This window comes from Bos mutus, chromosome 18 (assembly GCF_027580195.1).
Source record: "Bos mutus isolate GX-2022 chromosome 18, NWIPB_WYAK_1.1, whole genome shotgun sequence".
NCBI lineage: Eukaryota > Metazoa > Chordata > Mammalia > Artiodactyla > Bovidae > Bos > Bos mutus.
Window position 1 is genome coordinate 46,816,141 of NC_091634.1, and position 26,617 is coordinate 46,842,757.

General features: G+C 37.9%; 1 protein-coding gene across 1 annotated transcript in view; it reads left to right on the plus strand.

Moving 5' to 3' along the window:
• Positions 1–26,617, plus strand: part of ITFG1 (integrin alpha FG-GAP repeat containing 1) — a 308,679-nt gene that overhangs the window by 54,370 nt on the left and 227,692 nt on the right. The window contains exon 7 of the mRNA XM_070388473.1: positions 21,434–21,495. Within this exon, the coding sequence (XP_070244574.1) occupies positions 21,434–21,495 (62 nt within the window). The remainder of the gene's footprint in view (positions 1–21,433; positions 21,496–26,617) is intronic.

Consider the following 26,617-nt stretch of genomic DNA (forward strand, 5'->3'; position numbering starts at 1 on the left):
GTTACTTTTTCTTAACAAAGATTTTTAAAGTTTTATTTATTCATTTTTCATTTCTATACATAACATAAAATATACCACATAACCATTTTTAAGTGTACAGTTCAGTTGTATTAAATGCATTCATAATGTTGTCCAACCATCACCATGGCCTTAACTCTTAACCATCTTATAAAATTGAAACTCTATACATATTAAACAGTAACTTCCCTGTCTCCTCTTCTTCCAAGTCCTTGGCAAGCACCATTCATTGGAGAAGATTAATTGGAACAGACCTTGATGCTGGGAAAAATTGAAAGCAAAAGGAAAAGGGGCTGGCAGAGGATGAGGTGATTAGATAGCATCACTGACTCAATGGACATGAACTTGAGCAAATTCTAGGAGTTGGTGAAGGACAGGGAAGCCTGGCACGATATAGTTCATGGAGTTGCAAGGAATCAGACGTGACTTGGCGACTGAACAACAACAAAATGATAATTCTGTTTTTAATTTTTTGAGGAGCCACCATCACAGCAGCTTTATCATGTTTTATTCCCACTAACAATGCATAGGGTTCCAGTTTCTCCACATGCCTGTCAGTATTTGTTATTTTCTGCTTTTTTCCATAGCTATCTTTTAGTTGCTAAGTCATGTCCAACTCTTGTGCCCCCATGGGCTGTCCTTTGTGCATTTTTCAATCAGATTGTCTGTGTTGTTGAGTTTTAGGAGTTTCCTATCTATTTGCTTTACTATATCTTTTTTTTTTTAATATTTTTAATTGAAGGGTAATTTGCTTTACAATATTGGGTTCATTTCTACTGCTTTACAGTATTGGGTTCATTTCTACCATACATCAACATGAATTAACCAAGAGTGTACATATGCTCCCTCCCTCTTGAACCTCCCTTCCACCTCCCACTCTTTTCCACCCTTCTAGATTGTTATAGAGCCCCAATTTGAGTTCCCCAAGTCGTACAGCAAATTTCCATTTGTGCACAAAGTCATTAACACAGTGTGTGAATGAAATGGTGTATTTCAAACAGTTATGAAATATCAATGAAATACAAAAAAAAAACCCTAAGAAGTAGCCACAAAGAAATTTTGGAGCTAAAAAGTACAATTACTGAAATGAAATTCACTAGAGGAATTTGAAGGCTGATCTAAGCAACAGAGGAAAAAACAGGTAACTTGAAGATAGGGCAATGAATATTACTGAATCTGAAGAACAGAAAAAAAAGGACTGAAGAAAAGTGAACAGAGCATAAGAGACCCATGAGACATTGTAGGAGTCTCAGAGGAAGAAGAGAGAAAGGGGCAGAGAGAATATTTAAAAGACCAAATGGCAAAAACTTGCCAAATCTAATGAAAGATGTGAATATAAACATCCAACAAGCTAAATAAATTTCTAAAAAGATAAATTCAAAGAGACTCATACCAAGACATTATAATCAAAACTTTCAAAAGACAAAGGCAAACAGAGAGTCATGGAGCTATTTGAAAGGAAATTTTAATGCATTTAGTATGTACTTTTCATGTTTAATCATTACTGATTTCTACTTTAAGAAAAATATATTTATAATTTAACATGTGAAGTTTAGAGACTCCTTTAATTCTGTAATCTTGAGGAAATTTATTTCCCTCTCAGAATTATTAGTTACTTCAAATTTCATATGGCTAGAATGGGTATATGAACAGTTTTTGTAACTGTCAGTTGTACTTTATGTATTACATTAATATGCTTTACTTAACATTTATTTTTGAATGAGATAGAGGCCTTGAATATGTCTCATTATTTTAAGAAGTTGCTTTAACCTAAAATTTCTTAGTGACTTGATTGTTTGGTTTTAACTTACTCTATATAAAAAGAGCTTTATATACTATAAAATAACATGTGTTGGTAGTGACAAAAAGTTCTCAGAGACAAGGAGCTTGCCTCATTTGTGTTTATCCCATACCTAATTGAATGCCAAGCACATAGGGGAGGCTTAAAAGGTTTTGAATGAGTAGGTAGATAGACATGAAAGAAATTTTAAAGATCATTTAGTCTTATCATACCATTATAAAGGCAAGGAAATGAAGCCTGGGGAGGTTCATATTTTGCTTTACTTTTTCCAATTTATTGGAATTATTACACTTCAAGCATTTTATCACTACACTGCTCTAGATTCAGCAAAAATATTCTCTTCCAGTATGTCTCGAAAATGATGCATAGATACCATATATATGGATTATCTCATTAAGTCCACTTTTATTCTAGTCTGCAGAAAGTTCCTGACTGGTGCTTAGAAAAACAAGTTAAGAATAGAAGACAATACAGAAATCAAGAGTTTCTAGCCTAGATGGGGAATACTGCCTACTGTTTGCTTTTGAGTAGCTATGAGTTTAAATAATCTTAAATAACTAATTTTTATGTTTAACTGTTCTGCTCTTGGACTTTTAAGAGGAATAGTCTGCTAAACCCTGCTGACCGTATATATTGTTTTGCAGTTCAGTCTGACATAGCAGTTACCAGACAGACTAACAGCTTCTACTCATAAATTTTAGATTATTCATCACCATGATTGAATTGTCCCACTTAAGAAATAAATTACTTTCAGGTTGAATTTGATTTTAAATGTCTAGCCACTATTTTTGTGAGCAAGATTGGGGTTTCTTCTCTAACCCGGGTCCTTAAATATGAGCCCGTCATGTGATGAAAACTAAGAATTCTGTTAAAAATGAAACAACTAATTAGAATTCCAGAAAAGATACATTTGGTGGGAAGGTCCTTTAGCATCAGTATAGATACTCAGAAATACTAGATGCCATGTTTCACTTGCCAGAAGAACTGGTTTTGGATAATAGTGATTGTGAAGGCAGCTTCTAAACAGCAAGTATGACATCTTTATAAGTTTGTAATATACACTTAGTGTGTGTATTATATTAATAATATAAACTTTACCTAACATTTGTTTTTGAATGAGTAGACATGATAGGAAAGTAGACATGATCCTTTCTTAAGATTAGAAAGAATCAGGATTTGGGAAAGGGACTAATGGAAGTAAATAGCTTTATTGTATAAACCGAATGTATGCAGGTTAACTTCATTGCTCTAAGAAAAATCGTCAGGCCAAATGTAGTTCTAAAATTTGTATTATAAAGCCTTCGTTCAAGAAAATTAACTTTAATGAGAGTTAATGGAAAAATCTGAAAATCTTAGTGATGATTAATGCCAAGCTCCTGCACTCCAGTTTTTTTCCATTATTAAGTATTATCATCTCTAATGAAATCTTTACCTTCTGGAATCTAGAGGATTCTTCTGGAAGGTGGAGTGTGTTCTCATATTGGAATTTTAAATTAATGTGTGTTAACACATAGAAATACTGCAAGATTGGAAAAATTAAAACTGCAAACTCCCCCAGATTCCTTAAGACCCTGATCTCATAGGAGTAGAGGAAATATGTGTCTTCAACTGAGATATTCATATAACGGAAAATCACTAACTTAACCATAATTATCTTCACTATATTTCTCTTAAAAATTTAACATTTAAGTTATAAAAAATAAATGCCCTATAATAATAAATGCCTTATGATAGTAATCTGACCCAGCAAATCCACTACTGGGTATATACCCTGTGTCTGTGTATGTATGTCTTTGTGTGTGTGTACTTAATTGCTCAGTCATGTCCAACTCTTTGTGACCCCACGAATGTAGCCCGCCACGCTCCTCTGTCCGTGGAATTTTCCAGGCAAGAATACAGAGTGGGTTGCCGTTTCCTACTCCAGGGAATCTTCTGACCCAGGGATCAAACCTGCGTCTCTTGCATTGGCAAGTGAATTATTTATTACTACCTTGAAAAAACCATAATTCAAAAAGACACACACCCCAGTCTTCATTGTAGCACTGTTTACAATAGCCAGGACATGGAAGCAACCTATATGTCTAGTTTACAAACAAATGGATAAAGAAGGTGTGGTACATATATACAATGGAATATTACTCAGCCATAAAAAGGAATGAAGTTGGGTCATTTGTAGATACGTGGATGAACCTTGAGTCTGTCATACAGAGCAAAGTAAGTCAGAAATAGAAAAACAAATATCATATTAACACATGTATGTGGCATCTAGAAAAAAACGGTACAGAAGAACCTATTTGTAGGAATGAAGGTACAGATGTAGAGAACAGATGTGGACATGGAGTGGGGGTTAGGGGAGTGAGCTGAACTGGGAGACTGAGATTGACATGTACACTACCATGTGTGAAATAGCTAGTGGGAAAAAACTGCTGTACAGTTTAGGAGCTCAGCTCGTTGCTCTGTGGTGACCTAGTGGGTGGGAATGTGGGGGCTGGGTGGGATCGAGGTCCAAGAAGAACGGGGACATATGTATACATATGGCTGATTCACTTCATTGTACAGCAGAAATTAACACAACATTGTAAGGCAACTATATCCCAGTTTAAAAATAATAACATATCATGTTCTCTCTTGCTAATCTTCATCAAATGAAAATTATAACCCCCTTAAACTCAATTTCAGGACGCTTTCAGGCTCCCATCAATCTAACTTTTTTTTATCTTACAACAAAAGTTCTTCTGATAATGATTTGACTGATAAGGGAAGCAGGGTGGGAGTAGGTTTGTTTACCCAACATTAAGGTCCTTCAGTCACATATTAATAATAATGTGTGTGTGTGTTCCAGAGTGTGGTGTCTAAGTCTCTAGTCAGAGCTCTGCTAAACATGGAGAATCTTCATGTAGGGACCAATGTTTGAAGATAGGAAAGAGAAGGAAAGGGAAAGGAAGTCTAGATAAAAGTTTATAAACTTAAAAAGTGAAATTTTAAAATGATTTCTGGAAATTTAGGCTTCTTCTTTAGGATAGTATCTTGTGAATGAGGACCCATTCAAATACATTCCTCATATCATCTACTAAATTAGTGCATTTGTACAGAATATTACCTGGCAGCATTGTTTGATATAGGGAATCTAGGAAATAGGGTTGGTTCTTTGTGAACAAATATGTAATCAAAGTAATAATCTCTCAGAGGTTTTAATCTAGTACCTCAAATTAACTCTGCAGACATGTTTTAAATTTTTTCCTCATGCTGCTTAAAATATTTTAAATTGTTTTTCAATATTTTTCAAGTGTGATTTTCCATATTTAAAAATTATATTTCTGTAGCAACAACAGTTGGCTGGAGCTAACTAGTTGCCATTCTCTTTGGTCAGTAGTGACCTATTTTTCATTTCAGTTCAGTTCAGTCACTCAGTTGTGTCCGACTCTGCAACCCCATGAATCGCAGCACTCCAGGCCTCCCTGTCCATCACCAACTCCTGGAGTTCACCCAAACTCACGTCCATCGAGTCAGTGATGCCATCCAGCCGTCTCATCCTCTGTCGTCCCCTTCTCCTCCTGCCCCCAATCCCTCCCAGCATCAGGGTGTTTTCCAGTGAGTCAACTCTTCACATGAGGTGGCCAAAGTACTAGTGCCTCTCAGTTCCCTTCCTCCTACTCTTTCTCCCATCCAGATAGCTGTAGACAGTTTGTATGCCCTGTGCCTTTCTACTATTTGATGATCTCAGTTGTAGCGGAACCTCTTAAGTTAGATCGTCATGCCTCATAGCATTTGAGTTGATGACCTCTCAGCTTCTGAATGCAATTAAACTCCTGCTATGAAAGGGAAGAGTTGTTGGCATTAGCTGGTTTATCTTAATGACTTCAGCAATCTGATGGCTCAGATGGTAAAGAATCTGCCTGCGATGCAGAGACCTTGTTTGATCCCTGGGTCAGGAAGATCCCCTGGAGAAGGGAACAGCTACCCACTCCAGTATTCTGGCCTGGAGAATTCCATGGACAGTATAGTCCATGGGGTCGCAAAGAGTCAGACACAACTGAGCGATTTTCACTTTCCAGCAGTCGTATGTCCTTTGGTACACTGTTTTATGAACAAGTGGAAGCAGATGAAAGATAATTTTATTCTATACTCTTATGCTGCCCTTTCACTAGTGTAACTGGAACTAAGAAAGACAAGACAGTACTACAGAACAGATGTAAACATGAACTTGGCGAATTCTCCTGGTTCAAACATTCTTTGTGAAAATGTCTGATGGTTCCAGAAAATACCAGTATTTTATTACCTGTGTTTTTTCCCAAATGAACCATGAACTTCTTTGGAAATACAGTGACTCTCAACATTGAAGGAGAACTTCTTCATGTAGGAACTCTAAATGACATTATGAATACTTCTTTTTAAAAATTTCCACTGTAATATTTGTCTTAAAAGATCGAAATGTACTGAAAGAATACAGTGCCAGAAATCACAATTTTTAATCTCTTCCTTCATACCATAGTATATCAAAAGGATTTTAGGTACCCATTATTAATGATTTATCTTTGTTTTGGTTTTTCCTAACATGGTTTAGTTCGCATAGTTAAACTTACAATTCAAGTTTCTAAATTCCCAAGGCTTCCTTTGGATGCCAGCATTAATCAAAGGGTTCTTCATTTGAAAGGAAGACTGTGCTGCACTTGGCAACGATTCAAATGCAGTAAAGCTTGGTCCTTTCAAACTATGAGTGGAGATAATTGAAGCATAAACCATTTAATGTTTTTGCACACACTTGACTGTGTATTTTGAGGAGAAGAAAGTGCATGTACATTGACTATTTTCACTATTTTACTTGTTAAAAGAATCTAATGAACAAGGATTCAATTGACTTTGGGACTTATATCTTGAATTTTTCACTAACTCATAATGCCGTCTTTTGATACAGCTGATTTCTTCAAATGAATGCCAGTGATGTCAGCTATCATCATAATATTTCTGTTAGCATTTTAATATTAGTTTTCAAAATGAGAAAGGCAAACCCATATCCAGAATATATAGCTTTACTCCTGTAAAATGAGTTGTTGCCACTTCTACAGTAGATGAGATCCAGTGTAATCGCCATATCCCCAACTCCTTATTGTTTCTCATTCTGCACCCCATCTTTTCTACCCACTCCTCAACCCCTACCCTCACAGTATAGTCTCATACTTACTGTCCTGGTTCCTGTCAGTGCTTGTTAGCTAGGTACTGCACTTAATTCAGGCTATAGTCCCTTTCTCCCTCAAATGACCATCACATTCCTAGTCAAGTTATCTTGTACTGAACCCATTTTTGGCTTAATGGCAGCAGAGAAGATGGGACAGACTGCAGGAAGTGAGAGCAATGTTGCCTAATGGGGTAGAAAATTTTTTCAGCAAGAGAGCTAGCCTTTAGGGGTAATTTCTCCATCATCTTCAAATGAGAGAATGTTAGCCTTTAACAGTCCACTTCTGAAGGCTCTGAAAATCCATTCAAGTGAATCTGGGGATTCAGGATTTTCATATTATCAACTAGGTGTTCCTATCCCATGGGTCTAGTATCATTTTTTACCGTCTAAGGCTCTAACCTTAATATAGCAGACCTGCTTAAGTTGAGAATTTAACCTTCTTGTCTATAGCCATACCACCGTGAACACACCCCATCTTGGAAGATTAGCTAACCTTGATACTAATCTTAATTATTAAGCTAATCTTAATACTAATCTTGATTAGTACTTGGATTTAACCTTCAGAGCTCTTCTAGGCCCTCACTCAGAGTTCTTCTGCTCTTACCATTAAGACCATTAACTTCTGGTCTTATTTCCTTGCCCTTCAGGATAGAGGTAAAAACCTCTTGTTTTGCTCCCCAAGAGGCTTTCCTTGCCCTTTAGGATAGAAGTAAAAACCTCTTGTTTTGCTCCCCAGCAGGCTTTCACACTTAGCTTTTAATATTTATTACTTATGCTCAGGCTTTGTATCTTTCCTGTTTCCTGAGTTGAGCTTTGCAAAAGCCATCTTAATTCTATTGTCTTTATTTGTCGTTGTGCAGTCTTTAAATTGTGTCCAAATCTTTGCAGCCCCATGGACTACAGCATGCCAGGCTCGCCTGTCCATCACTGTCTCCTGGAGTTTGCTCAAATTCATGACCATTGTGTCGGTGATGCTATCTAACCATCTCACTCTCTGCCACCCCTTTCTCCTTTGGCCTTCAATCTTTCCCAGCATCACAGTCTTTCCAGTGAGTTGGCATCAGGTGGCCAAAGTAATAGAGCTTCAGTTTTAGCATCAGTCCTTCCAATGAGTATTTGGGGTTGATTTCCTTTAGGATTGACTGATCTCCTTATGGCCCAAGGGACTCTCAAGAGTCTTCTCCAGCACCACAATTCGAAAGCATCAGCTCTTCAGCACTCAGCTTTCTTTATGGTCCAACTCTCACATCTACACATGACTAATGGAAAACCTATAGCTTTGATCAAATGGACTTTTGTATACAATGTGATGTCTCTTTTTAATACACTATCTAGCTTTGTCATTGCTTTTCTTCCAGGGAGCAAGTGTCTTTTAATTTCATGGCTACAGTCCCCATCCACAATGATTTTGGAGTCTAAGAAAATTAAATATGTCACTGCTTCCACTTTTTCCTCTTCTGTTTACCATGAAGTGATGGGACTAGTTGCCGTGATATTAGTTTTTTGAATGTTGAGTTTCAAGCCAGCTTTTTTATGATCCCCTTTCCCCCTCATCAATAGGCTCTTTTATTCCTCTTTACTTTCTGCCATTAGGGAGGTATCATCTGCATACCTGAGGTTATTGATATTTCTCCCAGCAATCTTGATACCAGCTTGTGATTCATCCAGCCTAGCATTTCATATGATGTACTCTGCATGTAAGTTAAATTAAGCAGGATGACAATATACAGTTTTGAGTAGTCTCAGTGACATGTCATAGCATCTGTTAGTTTTATTGAGTACATTTCCTTTAATTTTATCGTGTACAATACTCTTAACCGTATAGGATGGTAAGAACTTTATTGCTTTGTTGACCAAAATTTTTTTCAAGCTGTTATTCTCATTCAGTCAAACTCTGAGGCGTTATTCTGCATATTGAGTTGTTATTAAATAATTGTCTCAATTTTTATTTCTTTGCAAAATGAATTATTTTTCTGTAACTCCTTTATATAATTGAATGATGAAATGAATTTTTTAAAATATCTGATTTATAAGGTACTTCCAGTCCCTCATCTTACTTTACTATTTTTCAAAGTCTTATTAAATAACTAGTGAAGCTGTGAAAATAGAATCAACAAACATCGTGGGAGTAGCAAGAAATGAGCCTAGAAATGTAGGTAGGTAGGCTTTCACCTGACAGATGAGATTTACCCTATATCCTGGAAGAGAAAGAATGAGATCAAATTTGCACTTTTCTATTTTAATCATGCTGATGACAGTGTGAAGGATCCATGGGTGAAGGAGAGAAGATTGATTGTAGGTATGTCATCTTGCAAATCACAGATACTGTTTGGGAGTTTTCCTAGTGGAGTATGGAAATAAACACTTCATTAGGAGTATATGATTAAACAGATTAAAGAAATTACCATTACAAAAGACTATATTTCAGACTTTCCTTATGGTATAGTGGATAAGAATGCACCTGCTGATGCAGGGGACATGGGTTTGATCCCTTACCTGGGCATATTCCACATGCTCCAGAGCAACCACGTCTATGTGCCACAGCTACTGAACTGTTGCTCTAGAGTCCGAAAGCTGCAACTACTGAGACCATACGCTCTAGATCCTATTCTTTGCAACAAGAGAAGTTCATGCAACACAAAGAAGAGTAGCCTCCACTTGCCCCACTTGCAGCAACAAAGACCCAATGCAACCAGAAATAAATAAAAAGTCCAAATTAACCAAAGATAAAAAAAAACCCTACATATTTGTATTCATAGGCAAAGCATCTTTAGTGTGGTGAAAATAAATGTAGAGATATTTGCTACATTGACATAGACAATTGTTCCACTTTTCAGAGTTAGTTTTGGGTTCAGCTGGGCTTCCCAGGTGGTGCTAGTGGTAAAGAACTCACCTACCAGTTCAGGAGACTGAAAAGATGCAGGTTCCATCCCTGGGTTGGGAAGATCCCCTGAAGGAGGACATAGCAACCCATTCCAGTATTCTTGTCTGGAGAATCCCTATGGACAGACTAACCTGGCTGGCTACAGTCCAAGGGTTGCAAACAGTTGGATGTGACTGAAGCAGCTTTAGCACTCAGGCACGCAAGCAGCACACACAATAATAAAGTTAACAAGTTACTTAGCCTTCAGAGGGTTCTATGAAAATCTTTATCATTATGATTATTACATAAATCAGCTTCATTAAATTCGTATGAAGCCTTTACAGAAAACATATGAATGATAGTTTGCTAAACGTATTTAATGGGATGAAAAAGAAAACCTTTTCTTTGAGATAGTCATGATCTTTATACCACTTTCATCTTTTAAAAGTGTGGAAGGATGTCATTTTAATATTCCTTTGAGTCAGCTCATCATTCTAAAACTTCCATATTCATTAAATAAAATTGGCATTACACAAAGGTAATAAATGATGCTGCTAGAGTAGACTTGCAGATTACCTGGCCTTTGCATTAATAGGTTGTTTGATTTGAATGTCAACCTACTGTTTTTCAAACCATCTTTTTTAAATTCTTGCACTTTTTAATAACACTTTTTAGTTGAAATATATGGAAATAATTGTACTACTTAAAATTTGAAATACAATTTATTGCTCAGTTAACATGTGTGCTAATGATTGTAGGTGCTGTAATACTATTATTTAAAATAATGCTGAAATTCAGTGGAGACGCAGACATAGAGACCAGACTTGTGGACAAAGTAGAGGAAGAACAGGGTGGGATGCTTTGAGAGAGTAGCATTGAAACATATACATTACCATATGTGAAATAGATTGCCAGTCGGAATTTTCTATGTGACACAGGGAGCTCAAACCCAGTGCTGCATGACAACCTAGAGGGGGTGGGATGGGGTAGGAGGTGGGAGGGAGATTCAAGAGGAAGGGCAGATATGTATACCTATGGCTGATTCATGTTAATGTATGGGATTAAACCAATACAGTGCTGTAAAACAGTTACTCTCCAATTAAAAATAATAATTTTTAAAAATTAATAATACTGAAACATGACTATGATAAATAGTAAAGTGTTGCTTTTAGAGTGAGAAAGCAAAAATTTGATTATGATTAGACTATCTTTTAAAAAAATATAGCCTGTCTTAAAATGTGTAAGATATAAAAGTAGTACACATAATTGTTTTTAAAAGTAAAGAACAGAGGAGGAACAAGATGGCGGAGCAGTAGGTGGATGTGGAGTACATTTCTCTCCACGGATACATCAGGAGTACACCTTCAGACACAGAAGTGCATGCAGAACACCAGCTGAGAGTGGACAGGAGTACCTGACCAGTGGAAAAGAATATATAGAACCATGCAAAACTTGGTAGGACAAAGGAACTAGGGGGAAAAGGGAGTGAGTGTTAGTAGGACTGGACTGCCCTCAGTGGGTGGGGGAACTGAAGCAGCAGTCCGATCCCCACATCGGGGCAAGTGTCTGAGTCAGAGGAGAAACATTTAAGGCTGAGAGTGAAAAAGCTGATCTGTGAAAGCCTAAATGGAATGAGAATCAGAGTACTTGCTGCAGCCATACATACCCCGGACAAAAATGCTGGTCCCCTGGAAGGCGCAGCAGCTGGGAGCTGGAGTTTAGGGATTGTGGATCAACCCCAGGGTGAGGGCTGCTGTTGACTGCAGAGAGACAGATTGAGGGGATGTGAAGTAGGAGTTCGTGGTGGGAAATGCTAGTGGAGGAAAGCCAGGCAGTCATGGAAGCAAGGCAGTACTGCTGAGTCACGCATAGGGGGTGAAGCCATCACTATAGCCTCTCTCCCCCCACATGCCAGCATTGGCAGCTGAACAAGAGAGAGGCTGGCCTATTAAATGCCTGATGCATTTGAGTACAGAGTAGGACCCCACCCAAGGTGCTCCTCCAAGTGACTGATGCACCGAACTACAGAGTAGGGCCCCACCCAGAGTGCCCTTTTAAGTGCCTGAAGCACCAGTCTACAGAGTGGGACCCCAGCCAGGAGGGCCCCCTCTATGTGCCTGACTCGCAAAACTACAGAGAAGGACCCTAGGCAAGGGAGCCCTCTAAGGGCCTATACAGGCAGAGCTAGAGAGAAAGTTTGGCCAAAGAAACCTTCTGATCACCAGCTACAAGAGGCTTGGAAAAAGACCATAGGGCCATAACTCCTGTGGCGGAGGCAGTCTTTGTCCCTGCACAGTTGGTACCGCCAGAGTCCCCATGAGCCAAGCAGCTGCACCACCTGCACGCTCAACTCTCACTGAGGCAGAGCTGCCACAGGCAAAAAAGTCTTGCCTCTGTGCACGCAGGATAGCTTTGGTTGTGTCCAATTCTTTGCGACCCTGTAGACTGTGGCCTGCCAGGCTTCTCTGTCATGGAGGGGGCTTCTCCAAGAAAGAATACTGGAGCATATTGGCCAATAGTGGTTGCCATACCCTTCTATAGCACTATATTTCCTACTGCCCTAGCTGCCAAACCCCCTGAATACCTGGTGCTGCCAGACCCCTGCAACCCAAGCAACTGTAGCACATTTACACCTGGCTCTCACAGGTTAAACCCAAGTCCTCTGGAGCAGCCTTAGGAGGAAACCGCTGTGGACGACCCACATGTAGAGGTGGAAATAAAACCACAGTTGAAACTCAGGGGCAGTGTGGCTAAGGAAGAAGACCCAAAACATTCCCATCAGCTGTACAGTTCGGTTCAGTTCAGTCGCTCAGTCATGTCCTACTCTTTGCGACTCCATGGACTGCAACACACCAGGCCTCCCTGTCCATCACCAGCTCTCGGAGCTTACTCAAACTCATGTCCATTGAGTCAGTGATGCCATCCAACCGTCTCATCCTCTGTCATCCTCTTCTCCTCCCGCCTTCAATCTTTCCCAGCATCAGGGTCTTTTCAAATGAGTCAGTTCTTCACATCAGGTAGCCACAGTATTGCAGTTTTAGCTTCAGCATCAGTCCTTCCAATGAATATTCAGGACTGCTTTCCTTTAGAATGGACTGATTGGATCTCCTTGCTGTCCAAGGGACTCTTAAGAGTCTTCTCCAACACCATGGTTCAAAAGCATCAGTTCTTCAGTGCTCAGCTTTTTTCATAGTCCAACTCTCACATCCGTACTTGACAGCTGGAAAAACTATAGCTTTTACTAGACGGACCTTTGTTGGCAAAGTAATATCTGCTTTTTAATATGCTGTCTAGGTTCAAGCTGCACATTAAATCCACACAATCAACTAGGTAGACTCTCTGTCCATGGAATATATAAAAGGCCATTGAGAGCTCCTACAAAAGAAAACATACTAGTTCTGATAGCTGTGGACATTGGCGGCCGAGAACACACAGGAGTAAGACCAGATTAGAATCTGAGCTGTGTCCACAGCAGGTCCAGGGACCAGCACAGTATTGGAGGTCATCCTAAGGTGGACTGTGACTCCCAGCAAGGCAAAGAACTCTGACAGCAGTGATTGAACAAAAATATTTATTATTCCTTTTTTTTTTTACTTGTTCTGTAGATTCTTTTGTATTTTTTTTCCCTTTTTTCCCCTTCTCTTGTAGTTGTCGATTTTATTAGCACTAATAAATCCAGTTAAACTTTTGAGCTTTTTTTTTTTTTTTCCTCAGTCACATTTTTATTGTTTTCATAAACCTCTGCTTCTGTGTTGGGCTTTTGCAGGTCTCTGCAGTTTTCCTCTTTTTGTTTTTCTTTTTGATTTTTTGTTTTTTTGATCTCTTTAAAAATTTTAATTTTTAATTTTTTAAACCCATTATTATTTTTTCTACATTTATTCCTAGTGTTCTTTTCCCCTTGCAGTTAATCTTTAATGTATAGAAATCTTCCTCTACGTCTATTTAATTTTGCGTATCTATTCTTTCCTTTCCTCTCAATGTATTTGTTAGTTTTGTTTGCACTGCTTTATTCCCCACTTGGCACCTTGCTTTAGTTTTGTTTTCCAATTTGTGCTTTAGTTAGTTTTGTTTTTAACTGGTAAATATAATTTTTTATTTCCTTTGTTCACTGGGTCAACCTACTATATTTTTGTTGGACTGTGTTGACTTTGCTCTTGGGTGTATATGTGTATATTCCATTATTTTAATTCTAATTTGCCTGATTTTCTAACTGCCATTTGTCTGTGGTTCATCTTTGGTTTCTCATTTTTGGATATTTGTTTTAATCTCACTTAATGCCATAACAAACCACTTGTGGAATCTTTGTTCCCAACCAGAGATCAAGCACTGAGCCTTTGGAATGGTAGCACTGACTACAAGACCCTAGACTACCAGAGAACTAACCCTAGGGAGTATCACATAGTGAGAACTCACACAAAGGAAACCATGTGAATACAAGAACCAGCATCACCCACCCACCAGTAGCACCCTGTGCATCTGAACAACAAACAAAAATACAAATCCAATATCAGCAGACAGGATTACCACATCACTCAGCCTTGCCCATCAGAGGAAAAACAAACAAAAACTCAGCACAGATCTCACCCTAGAGGAAGCTTACACAAACCACTGCACCAGCTTTAGGGGGCAGAAACCAAAAGGAAGAAAGAATTCAACCTTGAAGCCTGGGAAAATTAGACCTCAAACACAATAAGTTTAAAATATATGTAATAAAATAGCAGAGAAATACTACACACATGAAGGAACAAACTAGAAACACAGAAGTCCAAATAAATCAAGAGCAAATAGGCAAAAAAGAATTCAGAATAATGATAGTAAAGATGATGAAAAACCTTGAAAGCAAAATGGAGAAAATGCAAGAATCAATTAACAAAGACCTAGAAGAATTAAAGAATAAACATGCAGAGACAACACAGTTACTAAAATTAAAAATACTCTAGAAGGACTCAATAGCAGACTATCTGAACCAGAAGAATGAATCAGTGAGCTGGAAGATAAAATGGTGGAAATAACTTCTGAAGAGCAAAATAAAGTAAAAAGAATGAAAAGAGCTGAGGACAGTCTCAGAGACTTCTGGGACAATATCAGATGCACCAACATTGAAATTATAGGGGTCCCAGAAGAAAAAGAGAGAAAGGGTATGAGAAAATTTTTGAAGAGATTATAGTTGAAAATTTCCCCAACATGGAAAAGGAAATAGTCAAGCAAGACCAAGAGGCACGAAGAGTCCCATACAGTATAAACCCAAGGAGAAACATACCCAGACACATACTAATCAAACTAACAAAGACTAAACACAAAGTAAGAATATTAAAAGCAGCGATGGAGAAGCAACAAATAACATACAAGGGAAATCCCATGCACTTAACAGTTGATCTTTCAACAGAAACTCTGCAGGCCAGAAGGGAATGGCAGGATATATTTAAAATACTGAAAGGGAAAAATCTACAACCAAGATGAATGTACTCAGCAAGAATCTCATTCAGAATTGATGGAGAAATAAAAAGCTTTTCAGACAAGCAAAAGTTAAGAGAATTCAGTACCACCAAACCAGCTTTACAACAAATGTTAAAGGGACTTATATAGTTAAGAAATACAACAGAAGAAAAAAGATCTACAAAAGCAACCCCAAACAATTAAGAAAATCACAAGTAATCAATAATTACTTTAAATGTAAATGGATTAAATGCTTCAACCAAAAGACACAGACTTGCTGAATGGCTACAAAAACAAGACCCATTTATATGCTGTTTACAAGAAACCTACCTCAGACCTCAAGACACATATAGACTGAAAGTGAGAGGATGGAAAAATATACTCCATGCAAATGGGAAGCAAAAGAAAGCTGGAGTAGCAATCCTCATATCAGACAAAATAGACCTTAAAATAAAGAAGATTACAAGAGATAAGATAAAATGATAAGATCATTACACTACATAATGATCAAGGGATCAATCCAAGAGGGAGACAGAACAATTGTAAATGTCTATACGCCCAACATAGGAGCACCTCAATACATAAGACAGACGCTAACAGACCTAAAAGGGGAAATTGACAGTACTGCAATAATAGTAGGAGACTTCAACACCCCACTCTCACCAATGGACAGATCATCAAAACAGAAAATTAATAAGTAAACACAAGTCTTAAATGATACATTAGATGAGCTGGACCTCATTGATATATTCAGGACATTCCATCCAAATGCAGAAGAATACACCTTCTTCTCAAATGCACATGGAATATTCTCCAGGATAGACCAAATCTTGGGTCACAAATTAAACCTCACTAAATTTAAGAAAGTTGAAATCATTTCAGTCATCTTCTCTGACCACAGTGATATGAGACTAGATATCAATTACAAGAAAAAAAACTGTAAGAAACACAAACACATGAAGATTAAACAACACATTTCTAAATAACCAACAGGTTACTGAAGAAATCAAAAGGAAAGTCAAAAAATCTCTAGAAAGAAATGACAATGGAAATACGACAACTCAAAACCTATGGGATGGAGCAAAAGCATTCCTGAGAGGAAAGATAGCAATACATTCCTACCTCAAGAAACAAGAAAAACATCGAATAGACAACCTAAATTTACAGCTAAAACAACTGGATAAAGAAGAACAGAAAAGCCCCAAAATTAGTCGAAGGAAAGAAATCATAAAGATCTGAGCAGAAATAAATGCAAAAGGAATGGAAGAAAGATTAGTAAAGATTAATAAAACTAAAAGCTGGTTCTTTGAGAAGATAAACAAAATTGACAAACCTTTAGCCAGACTCATGAAGAAAAAAAAAAGACAAAAATCAAATCAAAATTAGAAATAAAAAAGGAGAGATTACAACAGATAATTCAGAAATACAAAGGATTATAAGAGACTATTATGAACAACTATACGGCAATGAAATAGATAACTTGGAAGAAATGGACAGATTCTTAGAAAAGTTCAATCTTCCAAGCCTGAACCAGGAATAAATAGAAATTATAAACAATTACAAGCACTGAAATTGAAGCTGTGATCCAAAATCTCCCAAAAAACAAAAGCCCAGGACCACATGACTTTACAGGAGAATTCTTTCAGATATTTAGAGAAGAGCTATGCTGGATCATTGAAAAAGCCAGAGTTCAAGAAAAACATCTATGTCTGCTTTATTGACTATGCCAAAGCCTTTGACTGTGTGGATCACAATAAACTGTGGAAAATTCTGAAAGAGATGGGAATACCAGACCACCTGACCTGCCTCTTGAGAAACCTATATGCAGGTCAGGAAGCAAAAGTTAGAACTGGACGTGAAACAACAGACTGGTTCCAAATAGGAAAAGGAGTACGTCAAGTCTGTATACAGTCACCCTGCTTATTTAACTTCTATGCAGAGTACATCATGAGAAACACTGGGCTGGAAGAAGCACAAGCTGGAATCAAGATTGTGGGAAGAAATATCAATAACTTCAGATATGCAGGTGACACCACCCTTATGGCAGAAAGTGAAGAGGAACTCAAAAGCCTCTTGATGAAAGTGAAAGAGGAGAATGAAAAAGTTGGCTTAAAGCTCAACATTCAGGAAATGAAGCTCATGGCATCTGGTCCCATCACTTCATGGGGAGTAGATGGGGAAACAGTGGAAACAGTATCAGACTTTATTTTCTTGGGCTCCAAAATCACTACAGATGGTGACTGCAGCCATGAAATTAAAAGACACTCCTTGGAAGGAAAGTTATGACTAACCTGGATAGCATATTGAAAAGCAGAGACATTACTTTGCCAACAAAGGTCCGTCTAGTCAAGGCTATGGTTTTTCCAGTGGTCATGTATGGATGTGAGAGTTGGGCTATGAAGAAGGCTGAGTGCGGAAGAATTGATGCTTTAGAACTGTGGTACTGTACAAGACTCTTGCAAGTCCCTTGGACTGCAAGGAGATCCAACCAGTCCATTCTAAAGGGGACCAGCCCTGGGTGTTCATTGGAAGGACTGATGCTGAGGCTGAAACTCCAATATTTTGGCCACCTGATGCAAAGAGTTGACTCATTGGAAAAGACCCTGATGCTGAGAGGGATGGGGGGCAGGAAGAAAAGGGGTCGACAAAGGATGAGATGGCTGGATGGCATCACTGACTCGATGCACGTGAGTTTCGGTGAACTCCGGCAGTTGGTGATGGACAGGAAGGCCTGGCATGCTGCTATTCATGGGTTGCAAAGGGTGGGACACGACTGAGCGACTGAACTGAACTGAAGGAAACAAATCAAAGAAAACATAAATAGTTGGAGAGATATTCCATGTTCCTGGGTAGGAAGAATCAATATTTTGAAAATGACTGTACTACCAAATGCAATCTACAGATTCAGTGTTCAGTTCAGTTCAGTTCAGTCGCTCAGTCATGTCTGACTCTTTGTGACCTTTGTGACCCCATGAATCACAGCACGCCAGGCCTCCCTGTCCATCACCAACTCCTGGAGTTCACCCAGACTCACGTCCATCGAGTCATGATGCCATCCAGCCATCTCATCCTCTGTTGTCCCCTTCTCCTCCTGCCCCCAATCCCTCCCAGCATCAGTCTTTTCCAATGAGTCAACTCTTCGCATGAGGTGGCCAAAGTACTGGAATTTCAGCTTTAGCATCATTCCCTCCAAAGAAATCCCAGGGCTGATCTCCTTCAGAATGGAGTGGTTGGATCTCCTTGCAGTCCAAGGGACTCTCAAGAGTCTTTTCCAACACCACAGTTCAAAAGCATCAATTCTTCAGCGCTCAGCCTTCTTCACAGTCCAACTCTCACATCCATACATGTCCACTGGAAAACCATAGCCTTGACTAGACGAACCTTTGTTGGCAAAGTAGTGTGATCCCTATCAAATTACCAATCACATTTTTCACAGTACTAGAACCAAAACTTTCACAATTCATATCGAAACACAAAAGACCCCAAATGGCCAAAGCAGTCTTGAGAAAGAAAAATGGAGCTTGAAGAATCAACCTTCCTGAGTTCAGATTATACTACAAAGCTACAGTCATCAAGACAGTATGGTACTGGCACAAAAACAGAAATATTGACCAGTAGAACAAGATAGAAATCCCTGAAATAAACTCATGCACCTATGGGTACCTTATTTAGACAAAGGAGTCAAGAGTATACAATGCGGCAAATTCAGCCTCTTCAATAAATGGTGCTGGGAAACCTGGACAGCTACGTGTAAAAGAATGAAACTGGAACACTTCCTAACACTATACACAAAGATAAACTCAAAATGGATTAAAGACCTAAATGTATGACCAGAAACTATAAAGTTCTTAGAGGAAAACATAGGTAGAACACTCAATGACATAAATCTCAGCAAGATCCTCTATGACCCACCTCCTAGAGTAACAGAAATAAAAAACAAAAGGAAACAAGTGGGACCTGATCAAACTTAAAAGCGTTTACACAGCAAGGTGAAAAGACAACCCTTAGAATGGGAAGAAATAATAGCAAATGAAACAACTGGCAAAGTATTAATTTCCAAAATATACAAGCAGTTCATACAACTCAATGCCAGAAAAACAAACAGCCCAATCAAAAGGTGGGAAGAAGACCTAAACAGACATTTCTCCAAAGAAGACATACAGATGGCTAACAAGCACATGAAAAGATGCTCAACATCACTCATTAGAGAAATGCAAATCAAACCTCACACCTGTCAGAATGGCCATCATCAAAAAGTCTATATACAGTAAATGTTGGAGAGGTTATGGAGAAAAGGGAATGCTCTTGCACTTTTGGTGGGAATGTAAATTGATATAGCCACTATGGAAGATGGTATGGAGATTCCTTTAAAAACTAGGAATAAAACCACCATATGACCCAGCAATCCCACTCCTAGGCATTATACCTTGAGGAAATTGAAATTGAAAGAGACTCATGTATCCCATTGTTCATTGCAGCAGTATTTACAATACCTAGAACATCGAAGCAGCCTAGATGTCCATCGACAGATGAATGGATAAAGAAGTAATGGTACAATGGAATATTACTCGGCCATAAAAAGGAACGCCATTTGAGTCAGTTCTAATGAGGTGGATGAACCTAGAACCTATTATACAGAGTGTAGTAGGTCAGAAAGAGAAGGATAAATATCGTATTCTAACACATACATATGGAATCTAGAAAAATAATACTGAAGAATTTATTTACAGGGCAACAGTGGAGAAACAGAGAATAGACTTATGGACATGGGAAGAGGGGAGGAGAGGGTGAGATGTATGGCAAGAGTAACATGGAAACTTGCATTACCATATGTAAAACAGATAGCAGCAAGAATTTGCTGTATGGCTCAGGAAACTTCAGGTCTGTATCAATCTAGAGGAGTGGGATGGGGAGGGAGATGGGAAGGAGGTTCAAAAGAGAGGGGATATATGTATACCTATGGCTGATTCATGTTGAGATTTGACAGTAAACAGCGAAATTCTGTAAAGCAATTAGCCTTCAAAAAGATAAATTAATTAAAAAATATAAAATGTTTAAAAAGATGCATTTAATTGCATCATTGTGTAGGGTAGCTGCTGCTGCTGCTAAGTCACTTCAGTCGTGTCCGACTCTGTACGATCCCAGAGACGGCAGCCTACCAGTCTTCCCCGTCCCTGGGATTCTCCAGGCAAGAACACTGGAGTGGGTTGCCATTTCCTTCTCCAATGCATGAAAGTGAAAAGTGAAAGTGAAGTCGCTCAGTCGTTCCCGACTCCTAGCGACCCCGTGGACTGCAGCCTACCAGGCTCCTCTGTCCATGGATTTTCCAGGCAAGAGTACTGGAGTGGGATGCCATTGCCTTCTCCAGTGTAGGGTAGCACTGATCCCTAAAACATATTTTTGTTGTTTCATTCTATGATTGTTACCACTTTCAATCTACCAGAAAGAATATGCAGGTGGTCTTTAATTGTCTTGTTTTCTTTGCTTAGGATGACATATCCATTAGGAAAAGTGGGACTAGCTGTGGAACTATCAATTATCATTATAGAAAAATATTTTTTTAGCTTAAGAGACCTATCTGAGATTTTAATGGTACTTGTAAAAACATTGCTGTAATAAAATGAACTAGAATTATGAAAGAAAAAAAAAGTAAAGAACGCCTTTGAATGACTAGTACTAAATGCTCCCTTTAAATGCATTTTCTTTAATTGTATTAATACAGGGTCATCTGCTTTATTTTCTTTGATGGATCAAGCATGTTAAAATAAAGTTTACAGACTTTGCTGGTGTCCAGCAGTTAAGACTCCACAATTCCACTGCAGGGAGCACAGATTCCATCCCTGGCCAGGGAAATGAGATCCTACATGCCATGTGCTTAAAAAAAAAAAAAAAAAAAATACTGATAGCCTTCCTTGTTGAACTTGCAAGGAGTCACATCACCCATCATTGATGTTGCTTAGATCTAGATCTTATAAACTGTCAATAAGCATCATTTGATATACATAAATATGTGTATATATATAAAATTTAAAATATGTTTAAATACAACTGTATTATTACTGTTTTATGTATTGTATTTCTTCCGGTTTAAATGTACACATCAGTAACAAAGCTTACAATTCTGTTATTTTCCTCCTAGATTTATTCCTCACGACATTGTCTGCTTCTAGTACCTTCCAGTTTGAGATATGGGAAAATTTGGTAAGAAATCTTTTCTTTTAAGCATTTTTAAATGATGGCTTTCAATGAAAAGCACACAGTTTTAGAAAATAAAATGAAAGTAATCACTTGGTCGATTGATCTCAACAATAAATAGAACAGTTTTAAGAGCTTTTGGTTGCATTGCTGCATTCAAACTGCTGAATATTGCTGAAGGAAATGATTCATTCAGCATCAATTCCTCTGCAGGTTTTTAAGCATGACTGCCAATTAAACCAATCAGTCTGCCCTAATGCGCATGTTAACAGGGACCCTGCTAGGCTGTCAGCTGGTGAGAGAGGTGCCTGTCATTTAATTTGTCAGCATGATGGTTTGTTGAGGAAAACCCCTTTTAAAAGACTTATTTTTCCTCTTTGCCTTCAGGCTTCTATTAAAAAAAAAATAAGAACAACAGTCACTAAATTTATTGCCAAGTTGACCAGGATTAACGAACCTTCCCCAGTAATTTTTTGAATTGCAAGTAGAATATTCCCAAACTGGTGTCATGGTTTTATTTTATTTTTAGCTTGAGGTAGATTATATGAAAGATGAATTAATGCAGAATAGACTACCCCAAGTTTTAAAATTCAATTATGGGTACAAAATAGAGGATAGGATTTGAGGACAGGCCAAACTGGCCAACTGAGTGACATTCATGAAATAATGGTCAAGTATTAAACCTCACTTTTCTCATGTGGGAAACAGAAGTAGAATGTCTGCTTCATAGACTGTGAAGATTAAAATGAAACAGTGTTTGTAAAGTACCTGGCACACAGTAGACACTTGGCGAATTTTAGTTTGAGATCACTTGATTTCCCAGCTATTTACTCTAGATTGTCTCTTATTCAATCCAGATTAAACCCATTGCATTTTAAGAGATTTTTGTTAAAGTACTCATGAACAATAAATAGATCTTAAAAAATGTAAAGCACAAGCCCATGGAAGAAGATTCATTATTTGCCATCTCTTATAGCAGAGTCATAACTCAGATTTCTTCATAGGAGGAAACTAGGAAGAGGGAAAGAGCTTTGTTTAGATAAAATTAGGGCTTTTGAATATTACTAACTACACCCCAACTAAGCAATCTGATCTTTCTTTCTCTTTTAATGAGGCAAGGAGAAAGAAGAAAGACTTCTACACTGGAAAGATTTATCTTTGTTTAATGTACATCTTTTAAAAATATAGTTGAATTTGTTTTTCTGATGATAGATATATGGTGGTTATATTCTTAATGGTTACTGTATATGAAATCTTCCACTAGTAGGGGATATTCATTTTTAGGTGACCTTGAAATCAAGTGAATCTTGAGGTTTTAGAAAGTGAGAAAATCAGTCATTTTGATGGATTATTAATATCCATCTGGGAGAGAAAAGCCTCATTATTAAAAAATATATATTTATATAATCAGGGACTACTTTTAAGTATTTTATTTCCTCTCAGCCTAGGCTGATTTAAAGGTAATAAAATGAAGCAACTTTCACTGGAGAAAAATCATGAAGAGACTAGATTTTGGAGAGGGGATCTTTTTTCCCTTTGTTATTTTTTTTTTAAACAAAATTAATAAATTGTCTATTTGCCAGTAGAGACTAAGGATTCTTCTTGTGGTAAAATAGCTGGATCCACATGGTATTTGTGTTATCAGTAATATAAAACTCATTAGTACAAATTAAGGAGAATGTAGACTCAAAATTAACTAGTTCAGATTAAGTTTTGTAAAATGGGAGAATCATTTTTTAATTAGTGACTGGAGAAGTTGCAGTAACACATTCGTTGACCAAAAAGCCTTCAAAACATATAAAGTCATATTAGCTAGTAGAGGAATATGAGCTGCAGCAGATCTTTTTAGTCAGCTGTGGTGTGCACAGCCACGGTAGATGCTCTGGGAGATCAGAAACTAACCGAAGACGAGGACGAGGGCGAAGATCTGAGTGTAGGCGACTCTGACTGATGTGATGAGATGTACTAACCCCATGTTACAAAGAGTTAAGAAACAGAGCAGTTGCTTCCATTTGGTAGCAATAACCATAATAATTCTTCTAGCTATGAACCATAACAAAGTTCATACATAACTCACAATTGCCAAAACATGGGAAAAACCTAAATGTCCATTGACAGATGAATGGTTAAAGAAGATGGGGGGGAGGGTGTGTATGTGTGTTTGTGTATATATATAATGGAATCTTACTCAGACATAAAAAAGAATGAAATACTGCTATTTGCAGCAACTGGAGATTCTTTACTAAGTGAAGTAAGTCTGATAGACATACATGATATCACTTATATGTGGAATCTAAAATGCGGCACAAATGAATTTACCTATAAATCAGAAGTAGACTCACAGACATAGAGATCTGACAGAGTGTGGTTGCTAAAGGGGAGGACTGGAAATTTGGAGTTGTTAAATGCAAACTATTACATTCAGAGTGGATAAACAACAAAGTCCTACTTTATATAGCTCTGTCTAATCTCCTGGGATAAACCAAAATGTAAAGAATATTAAAAAAAGAATGTATATCTGTATATAATGGAGTCACTTTGCTATACAGCAGAGATTGGCACAATACTGTATATCAATTCTACTTTAATTTTAAAAAAAAAAAGGAAGAAGAAAAATCATCCAGCCTAAAAGGGCCAAGACTGAAAATTTCTAACGTAAAGGGTGGTGGGTGTTTATTCATGGGTTTTGATTTGCCATTCTTCTCTTAACTCTTTCCGTTCATGATACATCTCTGTTCTCTTCCTTGATTTCTAGTCCTACATTTCTAATCATTTTCTTGATATAACTCTTATCTAAAATAATTTCTTTTCCTGCTCCCAATTAGACCTTCCTTTGTGTTTTCTATTACCTTTGTGTTGGTAGGCATTCTGTGTTCTCATATCTATCCCTTATCTGTCCCTAGCATTCCACTCCTTTAATCATTCATCTGTTTCCCGGGATATAGTAAACTCTACTTATTTCCCCACCTCCAGATTTTCCATCTGATACACAGTATCCAGAGTAATTGCAACAATGAAAGCTCTATTTATCTCACTCTCAGTCCTAAAACCTTTAGGACTTAAGCTTCTCAATAAATCTTTAAAAGATCAAACTACTTAGTTTAGGAGTCAAGGCCTTTGCTGATCTTGTGTAAAGCTATTCTTCTAATCCATATTCTGGCCCAAATCAGCCACTTTCTACTCTGTGTCCTCTATTTCCTGTGCATATCCTTTCCCTACTCTTCCTTTTCTTTCAGCCACTAAAATCCTGCTCATCTGCATTAGCCATTTCAAATACCACGTCTTCCTTAAAGCCCTCCCTGATGATCCTGAGTGGACCAAATGGAAGCAACTGCTCTGTTTTTTAACTCCTTGTAACATGGGGTTAGTACATCTCATCACATCAGTCAGAGTTGCCTACACTCAGATCTTCGCCCTCCTCCTCATCTTCCGTTAGTTTCTGATCTCCCACAGCATCTACCGTGGGGCTGTGCACACCACAGCTGACTAAAAAGATTTGCTGCAGCTCATATTCCTCTACTAGCTAATACTGTTTTATATGTTTTTAGGGCTTTTCGGTCAATTAATCTTACTGCAAATTGTCCAGTCACTAATTAAAAATGATCCTCCCATTTTACAAAACTTACACTTATGACAATTCTTACAAAACTTACAACAATCATTTTATTGTTACAAGAATTGTTATGAACATAGGAGTGCCTATATCTTTTTAAGTTATAGTTTTGTCTGGGTATATGCCCAAGAGTGGGATTGCTGGATCATCTGGAGCTCTGTTTTCTGAGGAACTTCCATACTGTTTTCCAGTGGCTCTACCAATTTACATCCCACCAGCAGTGTAGGTGGGTTCCCTTTTCTCCACGCCCTCTCCAGAATTTTATTGTAGACTTTAATGATGGCCATTCTGATTGGTGTGAGGTGGTCCCTCATCATAGTTTTGATTTGTATTTCCCTAATAATTAATGATGTTGAGCATCTACTGGCCATAGGCCAGATGATTCTTTATTGTGGAGATCTGTCCTTTAACTTGTTTACCAGTATCCCTGGCCTCTGTTCCCTTAGATTCTAGAAGCCACCTCCCACTTGAAACAGTCAAAATATCTCCATACGTTGCCCAGTGTCCTCTGGAGAATAAATACACCTCAAGTCAAGAACCATTGCTTTATGAATAAAGATGTAGATACAATGATAGTCATCATATGTTGCTTCGTGATCATTTTTAACATTATAAATATGGCAGTCTAAATACTAAATATTAAAACCTGCAGGCCAAAGCATAGGTGGTCATCCATGAAAGGATACTTATTACAACATAGCACCTGTGATTGGAATTCAAGCAGAAAATGTCAACTCTCCTGTCAGTGGCAGTGTGTTTAGCTGCTTCAGTGATGGATAGCAGATATAATAGTATTACTACTAGCATTCCTAGTCAATAATTGTTAATGTTGACTAAGTACATATTTGTGCATATGCTGAACTAGTAAGCACTTTATATGCATTATTTTACTCATCTTCACAAAAACTTTGTAAAAGTTCATTTTATATAAAAGTAAACAGATGCTTGGAAACGAACAGAAATCATTCTGTCGTTTTTGAGATTGCGTCCAAGTACTGCATTTCAGACTCTTTTGTTGACCATGATGGCTACTCCATTTCTTCTAAGGGATTCCTGCCCACAGTAGTAGATACAATGATCATCTGAGTTAAATTCACCCATTCAAGTCCATTTTAGTTCGATGATTCCTAGAATGTCGACGTTCACTCTTGCCATCTCTTGTTTGACCACTGCCAATTTGCCTTGATTCATGGCATTCCTGACATTCCAGGTTCCTATGCAATATTGCTCTTTACAGCATCGGACCTTGCTTCTATCACCAGTCACATCCACAACTGGGTATTGTTTTTGCTTTGGCTCCATCCCTTCATTCTTTCTGGAGTTATTTCTCCACTGATCTCCAGTAGCATATTGGGCATCTACCAACCTGGGGAGTTCCTCTTTCAGTATCCTATCATTTTGCCTTTTCATACTGTTCGTGAGGTTCTCAAGGCAAGAATACTGAAGTGGTTTGCCATTCCCTTCTCCAGTGGACCACATTCTGTCAGACCTCTCCACCATAACCTGCCCATCTTG